This window comes from Zootermopsis nevadensis, unplaced genomic scaffold (assembly GCF_977971745.1).
Source record: "Zootermopsis nevadensis isolate Lab colony 2312 unplaced genomic scaffold, Znev_1.0 Znev_ptg000017l, whole genome shotgun sequence".
Classification (NCBI taxonomy): domain Eukaryota; kingdom Metazoa; phylum Arthropoda; class Insecta; order Blattodea; family Termopsidae; genus Zootermopsis; species Zootermopsis nevadensis.
This window is the reverse complement of record NW_028259149.1, coordinates 7947114-7967567: the sequence shown is the minus strand read 5'-3', so window position 1 is coordinate 7967567 and position 20454 is coordinate 7947114. Positions and strand designations below refer to the sequence as shown.

Sequence of the window (20454 nt, the reverse complement as noted above, 5' to 3'; positions counted from 1 at the left end):
CGTTCATTGTGCACTAAGATCAATATTTAGTTCAATAAATTACAAACTTAAGTACTTAAAATTATTTCAAATTTATTTCTAATAGGAATAGACATGTAAATTTGTCCAAAAATTCATGAAAGCAGGAATGTCCTATTGGTCACCATGGAACATTGTACATGTAACACAATATGGTATCAGAGCAGATAAACAATAACAGAAGTGCCATGTAGAATATAATATGATGTGATTTTAAGAAGAATGTAAACACGTTTTACGTAAAATACGCTTAGAAAGGTGTTTTCTGAAAGTTTATCAACATTTTCTTCTCATGTGTATGGATGGTTGCTGACATAACCTTGACTGCGACAATGTTATGATGTGTTTGCTCATATATACGGGAATAAGAGTTATTAATATATAGCAAGTTTGAGCTGCTACTTATAACAATGGGAACTAACACCGGTACTGTAATGACTCTAGCAAACAGCATCATTGGTGTTGGTGTTCTTGCCATGCCATTTTGCTTCAAACAGGTTAGCGTTTTGTTTAATGACAAATGATTAAAACCCTTTATGGAGCAGAATTCTTAATGAAAACCCGATAGCCGCTCAGCTACTCATGAAATTTCCCGTTATTTATACAATCTAACGAATTTTTGTCGTGTTCACAACAGCCTACCACTGCCCATGAATCCAGTCCACACCCTCTTAGAATTTTTATTTTCTGCATATATTTGTGTGAAAGCAGTTTTTGTGTTACTGACTTATGTTGCAGTGTGGCATCATCCTTTCTGTCTTGATGCTTCTTCTGAGTAGCTTCTTATCTCGATTAGCATGCCATTTTTTGCTTAAAGCAGCCATTATGGCAAGGAGAAGAAATTTTGAATTCCTTGGTAAGTTCATAACATTTGTAATATGGAATATTTAAATTATTCAGTACTTGTGAGCAAATTTATAGGTATATTTGTATGTATTTATTATGTGTGTTAAAAATCTAAAGGGATTGGTGTAAATGTAACCTTAATTTTTCTTGTAGCTTTCCACACATTTGGACCATCTGGTAAAACAATTGTAGAGTTATGCATCATTGGATTTCTTATGGGTACTTGCATAGCATTCTTCGTTGTTGTGGGTGATTTAGGACCAGCAATTGCAGCCAAAACACTGAATATCAGCAACACAGCAAGTCTGAGGGATATTGTATTGATAGGTATGTTACCATCACAATAATGTTCATAATTTTTTATATGTATATGTGGTCTGAGTAATTCACTACTATTTATAATAACATTATTCAGACACTTTTCTGCTTAATAACAATGCAGATACACACATGCATATTTAAAAACACACAACAGTGATGGATATTTTACATGATGACCTGCATTCAATTCTGTGTGCATTTTTAGTAAAATATTTATCAGAGCTAAAAGTGTTTAAAACAAGAGTTATAAAGGAAAATTATACACATATTTTTATGTCCAATATACTTCTTGTGAGTCTTATGGTTTTCAGGATAATTAAATGGGCTTTTATATTGTGTCACTTCATTACTTCAAAACCATTGAACTGATTTTGATTAAATTTTATGTTGAAGGCCCTTGCTCTTTTCACTGTCGGAGGAAATAATGCTGATGAGTCTCTTCGTTATGTAAAGATCTGTGAAATAAATTACCTTCTGTTATTTCTAGGTCTGGCAGTTTTTGTTGTCTTACCTTTAGGTTTACTGAGAAATGTGGACAGCCTAAGTTCAGTTTGTGCTGCCACGATTGGATTTTATCTCTGTCTTGTATTGAAAGTAAGTTTTTCAGCTGCTTACAGTTTTTCATTGTTTATTGTATGATACTTCCATTAACAGTATAGGTCTGTGGCTTTTAACAGCAAAATAATTATAAATTTTCATAGGACATGGGTTATTCTGACATTCAGTGATGCTATTGTATCCACACAGCCTGCCTTTCAATGCTTAGTAATGTAACAAAAGTAACAAATTTCTTATATTTGTATAATTTCTGTTTACTTCCTTTAAGGTAATGGCAGAAGCTATGCCACACCTGGCTGCAGGTGATTGGATGGAAAACGTGTACCTTTGGAGACCTGCAGGCATGCTACAGTGCATTCCCATCTTCTCCATGGCACTGTTTTGCCAGACGTAAGTATCATTATGAGTGCTAATAATTTATGAGCATACATTCAGTTAACTAAGGTAATCAGGTATCTGAGTTATGGTTAATATTTCATAATTAATCAATTAATCAATTAATTTTGACTACCAGCCATTACCTGTTGTCTTTGCTAGTAAGCCACAAAAAGTTGTGTTCATGTATCATTAGAATGTGTCAGAAAAATTGTTCATATATATATTTTGCATATATTAAAAAATTGTATAATATATATTGCCCTGCAGGATTTGAGATTCTCTTGGTGGTGAGTACAAAGATGGCTGTCTTTTGGGTTGTAGAAGGCAGCCATCTTCATATACCTCCCTGTTTAAAATGAAATAGTCTTTGCTTTGATGAAATATGAAATTTATATTTTGTAAGTACATAGTTAGAAAGGTTAATTGTTGTATATTTGATGACAGGCAATTGTTTGAAATCTATGAATCTCTACCCAATGCCTCTCTGGACAAGATGAATGATGTCATCCGGGCAGCTGTCAGCTTGTGCACTGCCTTCTACATATGCGTTGGCTTCTTTGGTTATGTTGCTTTCTGCACCCAGAACTTTACTGGTAATTATTATACCATAAATCAAAATTATGTTTACATGTTAGTTTGGTACTTGTTTCAAGTTCAAGAACATGATTGAATGGCTTCTGAATGTTAATTTCATAATGGACTTCTTAAATTTGATTTTATAGGAATGTTGGTTACAGTGCATTACAATAATTGTTATTCTGCAAAACACCAGCTGTTCACATCCAACTATGTTAAATGGCCATTGGCAATGTCTTATATTAGAAAGGCTGTAGAGTAGAGAAGTATTTTGTAAGATATAGGGCACATGGGAGAAAAAGCAGATCGCCCGAGAAGACTTTATTGAAAGGAGGTTATGTTGGAGACATAATATGAAGTTTATATCTAAGGAAATTATATGTGAAGATGTAATCTTATCTCATAATGACTCAGGACAGGGTCTGATAGTGGGCTGTTGTAACATGATAATGAGCCTTTGATTTCCTTGAAAGCCAAGGAATTTTTCAACTATCTAAACAACTTTTAGCCTCATCCCCTCTCTGCTCAACAGAGTTACTTTTTATTTATAAGATTTCTATAATAAAACATTTTGCCTGTTTAATCCGGTTGTATGATATGAAGTAATACAAAAGACACTTTATTACTTATGCTTTTATATGTCATATACAGTTTGCATTTATCATGTGTATGTCGAAAGTTATTGAAGTTCTTTTTTTAGAGTGTAAGAACTTGAAAAAATTTATGCATTATTCGACATGTTATTATGACATAAAAGATTGATAGTCTTCTTTATCTAATTCGCAACTTTATTTATTTAAAAAAATACATAATTTGTTATTTTAAATTACAGGAAACATACTCATGAGTTTCACCCCAACTTTAATGAGTGATATCATCAAAATGGGGTTTGTTCTCTCGGTGGCTGTAAGCTTTCCACTGGCGATCTTCCCGTGTCGAGCTAGCCTCTATTCCCTTCTCTTCAAGAGGGTAAATTTTATTTTAATTTCAATTTTCTGTGAAACTGTATTTTGTATCATGTCAGTTGAGGTAAGGCAGTAATTTATAAAAATAAAATCACTTCTGCTTATTAGCTCTTAAGTGTCTTATCTTCCTCTCTACTTTAAAATATAAGTCCTAATTCATGATCTTAAATGCGGTATCAAACAACAGTGGTAATATTTGTGTTGTGAAATACTCTATAAAGTCAGAGTACAGTATAATGTAATCCACTGTAGTGCAGACCGCTGTCTTGGATCATGTTATTTACTTACTTAATTGTAAGAAAGTATAATATGAAGACTGTTAAAACACAGGAACCATGGTCACGCAGGAGGATCCACTGAACACAAGGATTTTCTATGGTAAGCTTGCCAACTGAACGTATAACATGGCTTCCAAGATGCTTAGTCAATACTGTTTCAAACATTTCTTTTACCAGTGATCTCAAAAAACAGACCTATCACATCTATTATTTCTTAAAATCAACATTTTTTACATGTTTTTCATGTTGTCTGGTGGAAATATATGAAAGACATTTCATTTTGTTTGCAGGTCCAAATGCCCCATCATGAGACATTGAGCAGCCATATTCCAGAAACACGATTCAAGTGTTTAACCATTGGCATCATATCCATGTCGCTAACAGTTGGATTGCTTATCCCTAATATTGAGTTAGTCCTAGGGCTTGTTGGATCGACTATTGGCGTACTCATATGTGTTATGTTCCCAGCTGTTGCTTTCATAAGCATATCAACCAAGAACACCCAAGAGAGGCTGCTTGCTCAGGTGATAATTTATATAGAAATTCTGGAGGGGATACTGGTACTGTTTATGACTGCATGTGTGTGAGAGAGAGAGAATTGACCTAGTTCTTAGTAATGATATTAAATGGAAAAATGTTCTGTTTTACAAGTGCTGCTACTATTAGGAAGTACTTATAAAGGGGATACACAGTAAATTGTGCTTACAGTAACCCGGTTCGGCTTTTGTTGTTGATCAGTATTCAACTTTTTGTGTTCCTCAGTTTTAAATTAACAGTCGTACTGCATCTGTGAATTTATATTTCTTTCTTTTTTCAAAGGTTCTTGTCTTTATTGGAGTCATTATTCTTGTACTGGGTACATATGCAACTTTGTATGCAGCTAATGAGCCTGGAAATGCAGGCAGAATTGAAGCTGTCAGTCCAGTGCCTGACCATTTTGACAGCATTGCAAGAATGACTCTGGTTGAACTTAAAAAGCCTGTGGCTAATGAAATTGTAGCAGATAAATTAACTGCTGATGAGAAGTCAAAAGGTACAGATTTTGATATTCCATTTCATTTTTGTATAACTTACTTAATTTACTTCTTATGAAATGTTGTTACAGAAGTCCTCAGGCTTTCTTGGTAATTTGTACCTACCTAGGTGATGACACTTTGTTATGGTTGCTTGGTTTGTGAATGTTTCAGGGAACCTTGCTGTCTTCATTTTCAAGGCAGTGATTAAACAGAAACATGGCACCAATATTTATAGTTACAGGCCACAAGGGACCAGAGTTTTGATGTGTGTCATTATTGGCCACCCATCCACTACTCAAAGCATAGAATTCTTTACTTGCATGCTCTAGAATTATGAGGTCACTGTACTGTCACCCCATCTTGAAGATGGAGACAGCCAGGTTCTTCAGAACATCAACCCCATCACAGCATAGTGTCATCACCCAAGAACAGAAACAAGATGCTTCTGTGTTTAATCATTACTGAATGCAGTGACTGTGACATCAGTTGCAGTTGTCTGATGTGTTGGTTCCTGAAATTGGCTTCAAATGTCTGCTGTAGGAGTGAGATTTCAGGTTCTCCTGGCAGTGAGTATGACCTTGACTGTCTTCCGGGATGATGCATCAGGTAGTCTGGTTGAAATTTACTTACATTGACAATGGAGGCAGTAAGCTCCTCTGAAGCATTAAATTCTATACCAAACTACATGGCATAACATTCCTGAAGACAGTCATCTTCTGTCTGTTGTATGTTTGACTGTATTAATATGTTTGTTTATTTTGTTTTTTTTTCTTCCCCTATTGACAGTGAGACCTAAGGACAGTACAGCTGAGCTGAAGCAACAGCCAGTACTTGGAAATATAGACACAAATGGACAGAATCTCCCAATACAGCAAGTAGACCTACCCAAGAAGCCTCATGTTCGACAAGAACCTCCAGTGCCTGTGGAACCACAAGCTGTACCATCAGCAGCTGTAGCAGAGAAGAAAGATATAATACCTCCTGTATTACAGGATGGTAAACAGCAGGTTAGAATGAACCACCTCCAATTTATAATGCGCTTCAGTCTCAGTTGTACCCAGAAGTTGTTCTGAAATCACAACAATACTGCTTAGTGACAATTACAAAAGTGATACAGTATAATGTTTTAGGCTGGGGTCACACGACCGTACAAAGTACGTCCGTTGTAATGCACATCGTGACATCCGTGATAGAATTATGAAGGGGCAAGACCACGGCTTCTTCCGGCTCCATTGGTGCAATTGTCAACGTCACACTGCGCTCGTGAGGTGTCGTTACCTTCATCTGTACAAAAGTACGTCTGTTGCAACGGACATACTTTGTATGGTCGTGTGGCCAGGGTCCTAAGTTCCATTTATGATAAAATCTTATCCATATACTATATTTTTTATTTATCATTACTTATTATAGCCTTTTATGTAATTCCAGCTGCATCTAGTCATGTTGTGATATCAACCTTTGGCTATATTAAAGTAAATTTTATTGTGTTTTCACAGAATAATCTTAGTGTATTTAGACATTATTTTTTACATCTCAGACCGCAAAACCAGGTTATAGATTATTATTCTTCTGTGGCTAATTCTGTCAGTGGAGTGAAAAATGATGAAAACCAATTAGGTGTAAGTGAGGGAGGGCTCATAACTTGTAAGATTTGAGGTTTTTGACAGTGGTGAGTATGAAGATTTCTGTCTTCTGGGTTATTGCGCTGTGTAGTCTGGTTGATGTCATAATTTGTTGTATCAATCTTTTTCCACTGTTGTTAATATCTCTTTCAAGGTGAAATTGCCCTTTATTTTTATTTTCCATCATGTATATTCATATGCATTCAGATGTGGCTTTAGTCATAACTGTAAAATTTATTGAAAAATAATCAGTTCCGTTGTCAACAGCGATCTCGTATGATCTGTTTATGATTATGAAATTTCTTGGTTCTGTACCTTCATTTACTTAATTATTTTTATATTTACATCTCTGGTTTGCTGATGTACTACTTCTCTTCTTTCCACAGATTGAAGATGCTGCTTATCACGATTCTGTTGTAAATAAGGATGCTGCAGTGGGTTTATCAGAAGAGAAAAAGATCCTTCCTGATTCACCAGCAGAGAAAGAGAAAGGGAACAGTGAACAAGTGAATCTGGATGCAATCAAGAAGGAAGATGAAGAGCTGGCTGAAGCTGAGAAGCAAGCAGAAGCTGATAATGAACAAAAGCATAAGGAATTGCTGAGGAAACTTGAGAAGCATAAAGAAGAGCAAAAGAAACTTCTTCAGGAACAAAAACAGATTCTTGAGCAACTAAAGGAACACAAGAAAGATATAGAACAGGCTGCTGCAAAGCAGAGAAATGATAATAGTCTTCAGGGTCCTTCAGGTAAGGATCTGAAAGTTAATGGAGTAAAGCCAGAACATAAAAGCAATGAGAAAAATCAGTTAGATGATAAGGACAAACAGTCTCCAGAGGTTGTGGTTAAAAATATTCCCACTTCTCAAAGTGGAGTTCCTGTAGTCAAAATGGAAGAAAATAAAATTAAGGTTCCAAGTGATATTCAGAAGCCACAGAATCAAGCAGCACAACAGCAAACTAAAGTTGAAAAGAAGGATCTTTTGCACCAGCCTGTGAAGTTTGAATCTGCACAGAAAATTGCAGCAGCAGCAGCAAAGCCAAATCATGGAAATGAAATACTACAAGAAACAAAGAAACTTGCATCCTTAAATGCAAGTAATGTACAAGCGAGCGGTTCAGTTCTTCAGCAAGCTCAAGGTTTGTAATAATCTTATATAAACTTGTGTTTAGTCGTACTGTTTAAATATTTATGAAATTATTAGGTGAACGTGTTTAAAGCAAATGGGTGATATTTTGAGGAGAACTTTACATTGGTTTTAAATGTGTTTGGGTGTTGGAGGACACTACTTTCAGCAGCTATTTCAGTATCAGGTAAGTAGATTTACTGAAAAAGAAATTCTTTGTGGGTAGTACCTCAAATTCAGCAATAACATTGGATTTTCTTAGGTAAGAGAAACAACCAGTCAGCCATAATCTCTCTCTGAGAACAGGTGATAATACTGCTGCAAATTAAGGAAAGACTCACTATGTATGTGACTGATATTTATGACCAAAATTTTGTCGTTCTGTGTTTCATTACTTTGTTTCCTCATATCTTAAACATTTGTCCTGTGGATCAGTATTAAAAGTATATTTATTGTGTTTTAATAATTTCATATCTCATGTTAGTGTAACAGGAATTAATCTCTTTGCGTAGTTTTCAGCCTAAATGCTTTGTACTACCTTTGTCACATTAATTTTCATTTGTAGGTTTCAGGCATCAGGATAAGAAGGCTGTAGGTTCAGTACAGTCACAGGATGGACCAGTTTCTGCTCCAAACAAGTTACCATTACCTCTTCCTTTAGCTGTTCGTGACAATACATCAAGATTTTACAAGAAAAGTGATGTAACTGAACAAATAAAGAAGGCGGGCACAGTCATTGATTTTCAGAAAGAAATAAAGCAGAACATGCAACAGAGTGTCGCAGATGTTGATGAGGCCAAAGTCATGAGAAGAGACATATTAGCAAATGATGAAAATAGTTTCAAAGCAAATATGAATCAAGACAATGGTGGAGTAAATTCCGAATTTGACGCAGTGAGAAAAACTAAACAAAAATATATCCCATCAAACAGTGTCAGTAATGATAAACTCTATGATGATGGTAAGAATGAGAGTCATGAACGTGAAAAGCGAAATGTCCTACTGGAAGAATTTAGTGACAAAAACACATTTATGGTTGCCAGCGCAATAGATAAAGGTCAAAATAAACAGGATATATCAAATGTAGTATTGGAAGATGAAAAGGAGAACTGTGAAGCAGGTGAGAAAGTAGATAAAACTAATGGAGTAGAAACATTGAACATGGCGTTGCTTTCTAAGGACAAATACAATGTTAAGGATTATCATATTGGAGATATGAAAGATCAAGAGTCTTCATCACTGTCAAATAAAGAAGGTGCTTCTTCACATATCTCAGATTTAGGTAGTGTTTTATATCCTGAAAGAAAACTAGGCATTCCTGTTGAAATTACAGAAGCTGCATCCAAAGGTCCACTTGAACATTTGCCCATTTCAATATCTAATGCCTCATCTAAAAATACAAATATTTCTGGAAACCAGAAACTAGAGGGCATTTCTAATGAAATTAAGACCCAAAAAAATTCTGAAGATAAAGTTAAGAATGACCAAGAAGATGTAAGTACTTTAAGTTCTATCATCAAAACTCCTTCACATCTGTCAGACCCGAAAATCTATGATGTTGGAATGAAATTGTTAAATGAAGCAGTAATAAAGCCAAAAGACATATCAGTTGTTGTTAAACCAATGACAAGAGATCTTAAATCGGTTTCAGCAGTTCAGCAAATACGTGAAGACAATGAGCAAAAAGAAAAGAAAGATGTGTAAGAGAATATAAGCTATTTAATGTCTTGCTCAACTAAGATGTTCATTCTGGATATTTTAATAAGTGAAGGTTCCTGCAGTTCTTTTTAGTTACTTTTTTCTGTTTCCTATTCACTGAATGTAAATAATTATGTATATAATTGTTCCGACATCGAAAACTAGTAATATGCATATTGCTAGTGAGATGTAACGATGTTTGATGCATTTTACTCACTCTCTTTGTGTGCCTTCCTGTACTTGTATGTAGAATAATGATGGGTTAAATGTGGAAAACCCTTGGTATTAGTATACGAATATCAGATGTAAGAATGCACATAGAGATACAAAGACTAATGGTATCTCATTTGGTTCCCTCTCTAAATGTCTGTCAATGCATTTATTCGAGACTGATTAATATGTTTTGATTACTGATTTTGTTTTTACAATTCATCATGTACATTTGTATTACTTTGTAGGTTTAAAGTTCTAAAAGCTTATTAATGTTATATACTGATAATAATTACATTTCCAAAAATGTGAATACTGTATACTGATTTTACCCAACTATAATATGACCTCAGATATAAGACTTGCCAAGTAGCAAATTGTGAAGAAGAAAAAAAGTTATTATTCATCCAAATAAAATTTGAAGAGCTATTAAAATTAATAACAACATATACATATCCTAAACTTCACATTGGTTCTCAGTAATAACCACAAAGAATCACTATGTATTCATATATTAATTAAATGACAGTTGGCAACTATTAATGTATCTTGATATTTATGTATCCGTAGATGTTGATATGAGAACATTTACAGAATTGGTGTTTCACTTTAAGCATCATTTACCGTGGTTAGAATATGGAACCTTGCGTGCTAGATGTTACATTATTAGGAAATCTACCTCAAAAGCAGAGCCAGTAATTATATTGTAATAGGACCATAAATAAAGAATTCAAGTATTTTGGTAACAGTAACAAAAATTCAACTATTGATGTTTATGGGTTTTAGGATATGTGACAGTTGTAACATGTTTATTTTCCCAGAACTCATTTAATCAGATTTAATTTTATTATTTTTTAATATTTTAATGAAATCAGATCAGATTCAAGTGAAGAAAGAACAAAATTACTTCCTTTCCTTCAGTCCAGAGAGAACAGGGATCATAATAGCAGGAGGACAAAAATTTCCAACCTGAGGGTCATGAGCCATTAAATTTTATATATATAAAGTGAGAGTGCATGTTTTAATCAATTTTGTAATATTTTCACGCAATTATAGTGTCTCTTCACATGTGTTTACTTTGTATAATTCCTAAGGGAGGGTGGAGGGGGTGTCTTGATCAGTAGTTTGTTTGTCTTAGATTATTTATCTTTGGATATAAGTGTTATAATTAATATATTTATGGAAATAATTATTTAAGAAAAGAACCGATGTCTGAGGGTAGAAGCAGCCTAGGTTGATTTTCTGAGTTGTGAATAACTAAGTCAAGTATGATTTCTATTTCTGTTGACAATTGTTCAAATCCACAACCTGGTCAATCTTAAATGGGACCGAAGATGGCTGTCTTCTGGGTCGTTGCGCCAAGCAGTCTACGGCACAACCCGGAAGACAGCCATCTTCAGACTCACTGCCATGAAAACCTCAAATCCTACATAAAAGGGACCATCTGTAGAAATTGGACATCATATTTAATTGTTTTAAACACTATTTATTCAATAAGAATCCAAAATAATAATATTATGTACTAGGCTATTTCTGCCCTATATTAACTTGTATACTAGATATATGCAGGTAAATAGGTAGTTTGCCAAGTGATATCCATTGTGGACTGATATATTTTTATATGTCTGAATGTGTGAAATAAACGTGTTAATATTTTTGTCTAATTATTTACATGTAGTATCAAAGTACGTTAAGTTCTGTATCACGAAGCAGCATTTCAGAAGACTGTTATCATCGTATTGTCACGGAACTACGATACCCTCTTCGAAACAAAATCAAAAACATTGTTATGAGTTAATATTTTCTTGTCACATCAAGCAAATGCAAGGGATACCTTAAAGTAGGCCACGACTGCTTCTCTATTTTCCCTTCTGACTCTCCATTTATATACATACTACATTTCCAGTTTAAAGAGAAATACATTTTGTTTGTGTGTTGTTCTTTAATGTAGAGGAATAAACGTCACTGACTTCAGCCGTAGTCCGAGATAACTCAGCATGCTTCTCCTTCCCCAGAAGTTTCATCAGTAGTCGTCTTCCCAAAACTCATAGCAAAACGGAATGATGTTAGACTTTATTATCGGTTAATAAATGTTTCTGCTGGCATGAGAAGTCCCATTCATAACTGATATTTGAGGTTCTCATAGCGGCGAATAAAAAGGTGACTGACTTCTGGGATGTTGCACCATGCAGTCTCGAAGTAATTGACAGTCATTTTAAAGGTGCTTACTGCCCCCGTTATCAGGCGATCAAAACAACATTCCAGGAGACAGCCACCATCAGTGTCCTTCATATACAGAATTACACAGTTCAAATACTACTTCCAAGTTTTGTTATTATTCCTAGGTTATTTAACCATGCTGATTCAACTATAAGCGTTATATATCGCAAATAAAATGTGACGTAAATGATGTGAAGGAAAGCTGTCGTGGCCTGTTTGAAGGTACTGCCCCACTGTTACTAGGAGAGACTGCGGACAGCTGGTAACACACACACGAAACAACCTATAGTTCTGTTCACTTCAGGCAGTCCAAATTTCGTGTACATACATCAACACGAGTGTCGGAACTTACAGTTCACTCTACGGGTTGCTGGGGGATTCGCTGACAGAAATAGCCGAGAGAAGAGTAGATTTGATGGCTTGAGGCCAAAGCGCTATCCAGCCCCTTCCCTGGGTTAGTCGTATGTCGCGGTCCAGACAAACCTTCCGCGTTGTACACAAGCGTCGTGAAGCAAACCCCCCTACAGTGGCGGAAGCATCTACTCTTAACACGACGCTCTCAGTACACAGTCGACAGAAAGTGAACATGTCTACCCGCGTCTCCGGTAGCAACAACAACCGATCGTCAGTATCTGTCAGTACACAATCGAAGCGGTACAACAATGCGTAGTGACTGAAAAAATATTATATGATACATGAAGAATTTGACGTTTTATTAAATACAGCGCAATGTGTTGTTTACCCTTATTGTATTTTTGGAAATCAAAGCTCTAAGCTTATTAAAAATTAAAATCAGTTTTGCTTTAGTTGTTTTTGTGATTGTGGTGTGGGGTAAAAATCTATTGTATTGTATAACAAAGAAAATCAGTGTTTCGAAGACTTGAAGTGTTTCCCCCTTACTGAAGTGAGTTCTTCTAAACAAGCACACAGTAGCGGTCATTAAAACTGAAGACTTGAGCCTTTATAAATAGGCAAGGACACAGACCTGGTGCATCCATCGATCAATCGATTTCTCTCTTGTTAACTACCGGTAAGTACAAAACGTGTAGCTGGACCTAATTTGTACAAACGACTGCTAAAGCACACTGTCCTCCCTCTTCGAACTTTTTGTAACAGAGCGCGAACTTGAAACTTCAGATCTCATTTTCTGCCATTCTTCGCTCGGTCTATAGGCCTATATAAGGAGATTGCAACGGACTTCGGGATCGGGTTAGGTGATGGAGTTTGAAGATTCTGACGGTGGTGCGTAATAATGTTTTTTTTTTTTTTTGCCCATATTATGTATTACAAATATGAATAAAAATACGACGTTTTGAAAGCTGAATCTTATTCTGTCTTCAAGTAAAAAGAACATAAACTGCTGGGCTCTCTGGTAAGAAGATCCAGCCTCCGAAATGTTGTATTCTTATTTCTATATGTAATTTATACGATAGACGAAGTCCAAAAATCAATTTTCACGGGTTAGATGACTTTTAAGTGTTCCAAAGCAAATAACATTCTGTTAGTGACTTTTGAGTTCATGGATATTGGAATGATGAATCTGCCACGTTCAGAGTTGAACTGAACGTTTCTGATCAAGGACTAGACTCGCAAGAAGATGTTTTGTCGATAAAAAGCAACTATCGCATTCCTTTGAGCAAATCACAACATTATTTTCATTACATATTCGTGCTACGATCATTACCCCACACTATTCAGTGAGCAATCAGCAATTTTCGTCAACTAATATTTTAAAATATCCATTTATTAATATTTGCATTACTCCATTATGTTTAGTCTTTTACATGTAATACTGTTACTATGTATTTATTTTGCGTTATATTTTACGTTTCATTATTGCCTGTGTTCTGTCATGTGCTAACTAATACACGTTGAAATTTTTCTAAGCCTTTGTGCTTAACATACACACAATGAAAACACATTTTCCTGAATGGTCCTGTAATACAATAATCCTCGCGCGGTGGGAGATTTTCAAAAAAGTGCCATTTATTTATTAGTTGTTCTATATGGAGGTATGATTCATTTATCGGTTATGAAAACAAGATAAATTAATGATGTGGCCATCTTCTGGGTTATTGCGCTGTGTAGTCTGGTAGAACGTTACCGACGTTTCAGAGGTGCTTGCTGCTCGCTCTTGTGCGCGGTTTACTCATCACCCTGATGATGGAGGCGTAGTGTAACAATTTTGGCGCGTTCGCCAGAATTTAACCTTTGACCTTTTTCAATTGCACGGGATTTTCCATGTAATAATTCCAAGGGTGGGACTTCCCGCTTCGTCACTTACGCTCATAAAGAACCTTTGTCTCCAAGTAAAACTGTGCCCGATCTTGAAAAAAATTTAAATTTTAGTAGAAAAATTCCCAATATCAAATTTTATACAAATCAGTTCAATCATTTTAGAGTTGTGACACACGTACAGACGGAGAGGCATACGTGCGAACCGAAGGATGAAGTGGTTTTAATAGGCGCTCCGTCAGGTTGCGAAAGCGACGTAAATTGTCCTAAAAATATACCGCCCTTTCTTTAAGTGTCAATCCATACTCTTCTTTATATTACATTCCTGCTGCATTTCGCATATAAACTCAGCCGAAATTCACAATCAGACTTGCATGATCTTAGATTTTGACGGCGATATGCAAATAGATGGCGGTGATGAAAGACCACATAGACTTCTCACATTACAAGCTTGGCAGAGAAGTTGCCGCGTTATTCAGGTGTAAAATTAACTTCGTTTGTGTACATGACGATGTTAATTTCTAACGACAAAGAAAAAGGATGTTTGTAGTGTGCGTAGGAATTAACTTTCGAACCTATGCGTGGATTTTATTAGATGTTATGATAAATAGTATAATGATTTGACACGCGAATTTTCCTATGTACATTATCAAATTCTTTATCGAATGTGGAGACTAGGTATTTCCATGACTGAATTTAATGCGTTATTAAGTTTCGTCTCAATATTTGGATTATTTCTTATCTCAATCTCACAAACAAATTTAGTATTTTAAAGACTTTATACAAGTCCAATAGTTAAAAATAATAATATATTTTGATATATATATATATATATATATATATATATGCATAAAACTATATATGGCTTCTTATTGACGAAATAGCTGTGAACACGGATCGCAGAAGTTTCTGGTTCTGTCGAATGCGGACAGCCGGAGAACACAAATTATATTGTGGTATCTGCATAAAAATTCAGTTCTTACCGTAAATAAAACAGAACGTCTCTCCTAGACAAAGATCAATTCGTTAATAGTATTCAGGGAATAGTCGGTGTTCAGTGCGAAAATCATACGAAAGAAGTATATGCCCTGCAGGAAAGAAACCGAGTTATTGAATAGTGAAGGTATTACAGTTACTCCTGAATTTTAAAGTTTTGATAAAACCTGCACATCGCCGCCAGTCACAATTACTTTACTGCTGGTCGTAGTTTAATGCGCCAGGCTGTAGGCCTGCTTGTGAAGACCAGCGGCAAAGAAATCTTGGTGTTAAATAAATAATAGAAGTTAAAACAACAATCTGTTTAGACTGCCTCGCCATGTTGTAGGTTGAATGTCCTAGTTTATTTTTGCAGGGAATATGGAGACTTGTCTTTACGACTGAAAAATAAATTAAAGTTAGTGCAAAAAGAGAGGGGGTGTATCAAAGGAAAACCTCTATATTTTCGAGTGTGTGTTTGTTGGATATACTTCGTTTTTGTTAAATTGTAGGTCTGCCCATTATTGACATTTTAAACAACACAGTTTTTAAGTTATTTTATTCGCATTAAAGTATACTTTTTGTTCCTCTCTCCATTCCCATAATTTCTCCTGTATTCCTTTTCAAACTGTTTCAATTTTGAAAAACAATTAAAAAATTGAAATAACCTCTCAAACCTGTCTAATGGTAGCAGCCCTTGTAAAATAGATTAGTTTGCAGTATTTTACTCTGTAAAGATAAACATACGCCAATGGAGGCATCAGACTTGGGTTTGTGTAACGCAGACATGTCAGAATAAAAATGAGGCAGAACTGAGAAATAGTTCTTTAAGATTTAAACAGTTTTCAAACCGTTCAAAGTCTGGAAACAAACAAGCGAATAAACTGAACAAGCAGTCGCGTTCAGCCATCTTACATTCTGGTGACGAGACATGAATATTCACTCGATGTTTCTATACTGAAAATATTTGTGTCATGTGTTCGTTGTGTTTCTGGGAGGGGGGTGATCTTTATGAGGTGTTGTGGAAATTATCTCACCACATTAACACAATAAGAAACGTAAATGTGTTAATCACAGGTAGGAAATTGAATGAAGGACTGAGGCAGTTCACTTCAGTGCTGTGTTTGTGACAGGTTGAGGGGCGAACTGCCGGCTCTGGGGGGCGATGGGCAGTGTGTCCCGCCGCGCCATCGGGGGCAGTATCCACAGAATTCGCGAGTTCGAACTGGAGAAGGTGAGTTTGAAATTAAAAGCACGGGCCGACTTTGTATTTTCAGTTTTTCTAACACAAATTGAGCATGTGTTAAGGTAGTGGACTAGCACCTTTATATATATAATTTTTAATGATAAAAGTACGATTGTAATATTATATAAGTGTATTCTTTATTATTATTATTATTATTGATTATATCGATTTCATTGCATTATTTTATGTTCTACTTTTGTTTTAGTGTTCAGCTGTAATTTGCCTTGTTTGTCTGCTGCTGTTAAGCAAATCCATGGACATTTTTAGGAAAGATGTGAAATATATGACATATTGCAGTAATATTTACGTGGTGTCATAGCAAGAATTTAATATTACTTTTCGCTGCCCAGTTATACGACTCATAGTCCTTTGTATATTGTTCTGGATAAATGTAAACTTTCTGTAGTGACAGAATGCCACTTGTTAATTCGGTTTTACATTAAGCTCGTCACACATTGGAAGTAAAATCCTAGCAGCTAAGTTCTCTTGCGGTTTACTGTCTTGCAAAGCCTGAAATTACTGGTTTGGTTAAGTAGTGAACCGATCTCTTTAAAAGATGGAAACACGATGACTGATGATTAAATTATCCTATCATGTTTGCATGATTTGTGTATAAGTGAACTAAATGCTGGCACGCGTTCGGTATACCAAAAAGCCACACTTGTCTATACCTTCGTAAACAATTGTCAACTGATATGTGCCTTTCTCTGCTGATGCAACATTTTATCAACCATTGGTTTCTCCTACGCGTTAATTCTCTATAAATCACTTGAGATTGTTTAAGTTAGTATCTGGAAACAACACTAAGAATTAGAAATTAAATTGGTGAAGAAATTATAAGGAGGAGTTCTTGAAATGTTCGTTATTCAGTTATAAAACTGTTGCCATCCAGTCTAACTTCCAAAACGCTTACGTTGAAATGTGGTTTATTGGTTTGCTGAAGGACATAAAATACAAATGTCTGAAAACTAAATAAAACATTTCGTTCTAAGAAGTAAGACATTTAGAACATTCAATGACGAGTAACTTCGTTACTATTTTACACTTTGCCTAATTATATCAGTTCTAGCTCGCATTTCTGTCAGATAATTTGTAGAAGAGAGAACTTTTGAGACTCTCTTATAAATGTCGTACAAAGAGACCAACAGAATACCAGTAGAGTCAAGATCTTGTTACGTGCCACACCGAAACAATGTGTGTGACGCAGAGAAAATATTTCTATTTTCACTTCTTCACAACTCAACCTGGCTAACTCTTCCTTCTATCAGTACTTGCGTGCTTCTCGTAGCTGTTTGGAAATCTTCCATGTAGACATTGATTATAATAAAACCTGCGGATCGAATGTTTTGAAAATAACCACAGCGACATGCCACAAACAGACATACCACATGCTACGGTGTACAATGGTCGATATTCTATATTTGGGACTCAAAGCCATTTATTAAAGAACAAAGAGCTTAACCCGTTATTTTTAACGAATAATTGAAATGTAATCGCACACAATTCTAAGTGAACTAACTCAGAATTCGAAGAGGAGAATTTGACAACAAAATTCACCAAACTTACTTACAAACTTACGTAAGTCGCAATACTCCCTCCGTCGATATATGTATAATATATACTACATAAAATATATTTCATTCAAAATTCATAATCATGTTCATGTTCCATCTCCGTTACAGATTTCATATCCACTGTTTAAGCTGTCTGTTTAGTTATCACCACAAAAGCAAAAGCTAAACAAATATTTAATACGACATGATTTATGGGTTCTACAAAATAGTGATCCAAAAAACTACAAGCTCTTTTAAGTTCTATTACACAACAAGACGTCAGGAAGCTACATTACGTGCCTTCCATCTCAGAATTTCACAATCAATCAATGACACCAAGAAGTTAAAAAGTATGAAAGTTAAATACTATTCAATGGCCTGAAGTCATAGGAAGATTAATTAAAATTATATTATATTTCCGAAGTGTTAAAGGGGAGTAAGTTTGCCATTATTTAGAAAGTTGTCTGACATATATTTTATCAGCTTTGTGGCTCAACACAAAACCACAATGAAAAGTATTTTATTTAATAAGATTGGAAATCAACAATTAAAAATGTATTACACATATTTGGTGAGGCAACTTCTAGAGAAAAGAAAAATCGAAAGGTCTATGCGTGCATGGGATAATGAGATAATATTAAAATAGGCCCCAAAGAACTTTGAATGTTAACTGAAATTCTGTAAAAAAGATGATGAACATTCGGCTTTCATAAAACAGAGAATTTCCTAGCCAACTGGGTAACTACAAACACAAAATCAGGAAAGAGGATTTTATTTATTCGACCCCAATCCTGAATCCTTTCGACTTCAAATCATTAATCGGAACTGCTAAATTCTTTATCACAACTGATTAGACGACTTTCCGTTACGTGTATAAGGAATAATTAAGCTTAGGATATATTATTCTTGAGAAAGCAGATTTCGTTATTTTGGCGAATGAAATGTTTATTGTTAGTCAGACCTTCGTACAGAACGCTGAAAATTCCTTTTTTCTGGTCCAACACGCACAACCTGGGACGAAGCGTGGGGTATACGTCGACAGTAACACCCATAGTGAAGACATGGTAAATTTCTTGAGATCCAAGTGGAAATAATTTGATTTTGATGCCTAGGATGTTTATCGCGTGTCAAAATTCAACACCAGATGTTTTTAAAGAAATTGTCAAGTTTGCTTCCTACCAAAATGGTACATAGTGGAAACAGTTGTAAATCCCTAATCTAATAGTTATAATAATCTCATAAATCTGTTTGTTCTGAAATAAATTATTTACATTTTATAACAATAACAGAAATCCCTACCCTTGTTTTACAACAACAAGATTTTCGGATATTCCAATCGTACGATCTTATGCGGGACCCACGTGGGGCCACCGTTATCAGATCGCCCTGATGATGGAGGCAGCAAGGACTTCTGAAGCGTCGGTAAACTTTTACCAGACTACACGGCGGAACAACACAGAAGACAGACATTTTCAGACTCACCGCCGTGAAAACCTCAAATCCTACATACACTCACGTAGTTGGATCCATTTATATTTAGACTCAGTTTGGGAAATCTGTCAAATGCATCGTCATTGAGGCATAAGCCAGTGGCTCCAAATCCTAATACATTTGTTTGCGCATCAACTGTTCTGATTTTTTTTAATTTTATAAGCAGTGAGATAATTCTTGTTTTTGGCCTCGTTTTCAACTTTGCGGCGAGCCAATCAACATCATTTCGATCGTCCATCCGTCTGTACACATGCATCATCTCTAGAGCGACTGAACGGATTTCCACAGCATTTTACACCGGGTAGTTTTATTAAAATATGCCAACATAAGATCGAACAAAAATTACGGACACTGTACACAAGCACCTACGCGAGATTTCAGGAAATGGAAAATTCCCGCATGGTGTATTGCTCTGTCATTCACAAAAATTAAACATGAAATAGTGGCGGCAACGCTTTACAATTGTTACGATATGCATACTTTTCCTAACTTTATACAATTCTCAACACGTTCTAATTTAATGCAATTGTAACCTTCACACGATTATTGCTTTCTCCAAAACAAAATGGTAAATCACTCTCAGGCATCAAGAAATAAATTCGTTAAGACACGCGAATGTTACTGACTAAATTGAATTTCTCATTTTGCTACATTTTTTCCTGTTGTATTCCTTCTGCCTTTCTTTCTTTCTTTCTTTTTCTGTCGGAAATTGTCATGAATTGTATTTCGACTCATAATTTTGTGTATGTATACATTTCTGGTTTGTTTATATACAGAAAACTGTTTAATCCAAAATAACACCACTTTATGATCCATAAAGTTGTAATCATCGCTTAATTTATTCTGATTTCACTTGATTTATCCGCTCTGTACGCAAGTTCATTATGGTTTAAAGATAATCTGATAAAATTCTTATATAAAAATACTCATTTCAATAGGAAGATACATAGTTTCGTTTGAAAATTAGGCCCAATTAATTACCTAACATAAACGTACGAACACTTAACAGAAATGGATATCTGTAAGGGGATATGGAAGAGAGATTCTGAGTTTAAGAAGAAAGGAGACACAAAATGCAGCAATTTTCACCGCATTGTGTAGGATACAGACACGCACTTTTTATA

The 20454-nt window shown here is 35.2% G+C and overlaps 2 protein-coding genes and 1 long non-coding RNA gene across 3 annotated transcripts in view; 2 read left to right on the top strand and 1 right to left on the bottom strand.

The window, feature by feature from the left end:
• Positions 1–151: 151 nt before the first annotated feature.
• LOC110834064 (uncharacterized) lies at positions 152–11274 on the top strand. The gene is made up of 12 exons (XM_087350310.1): positions 152–515; positions 757–874; positions 1018–1191; positions 1673–1779; positions 2012–2133; positions 2566–2714; positions 3530–3666; positions 4231–4464; positions 4760–4973; positions 5743–5963; positions 6965–7715; positions 8268–11274. The coding sequence occupies exons 1-12, from the start codon at positions 429–431 to the stop codon at positions 9404–9406; spliced, it is 3453 nt and encodes a 1150-aa protein (XP_087206436.1). The 5' UTR covers positions 152–428; the 3' UTR covers positions 9407–11274.
• Positions 3751–20454, bottom strand: part of LOC147873649 (uncharacterized) — a 16879-nt gene continuing 175 nt past the window's right edge. The window contains exon 2 of the long non-coding RNA XR_015535483.1: positions 3751–6025. This is a non-coding gene — a long non-coding RNA (uncharacterized LOC147873649). The remainder of the gene's footprint in view (positions 6026–20454) is intronic.
• The window catches only part of LOC110834056 (serine/threonine-protein kinase meng-po), a 16055-nt gene continuing 7881 nt past the window's right edge, over positions 12281–20454 (top strand). Inside the window, exons 1-2 of the mRNA XM_022072844.2 lie at positions 12281–12860; positions 16174–16274. Coding sequence (XP_021928536.1) covers positions 16206–16274 — 69 coding nt within the window. The 5' untranslated portion in view covers positions 12281–12860; positions 16174–16205. The remainder of the gene's footprint in view (positions 12861–16173; positions 16275–20454) is intronic.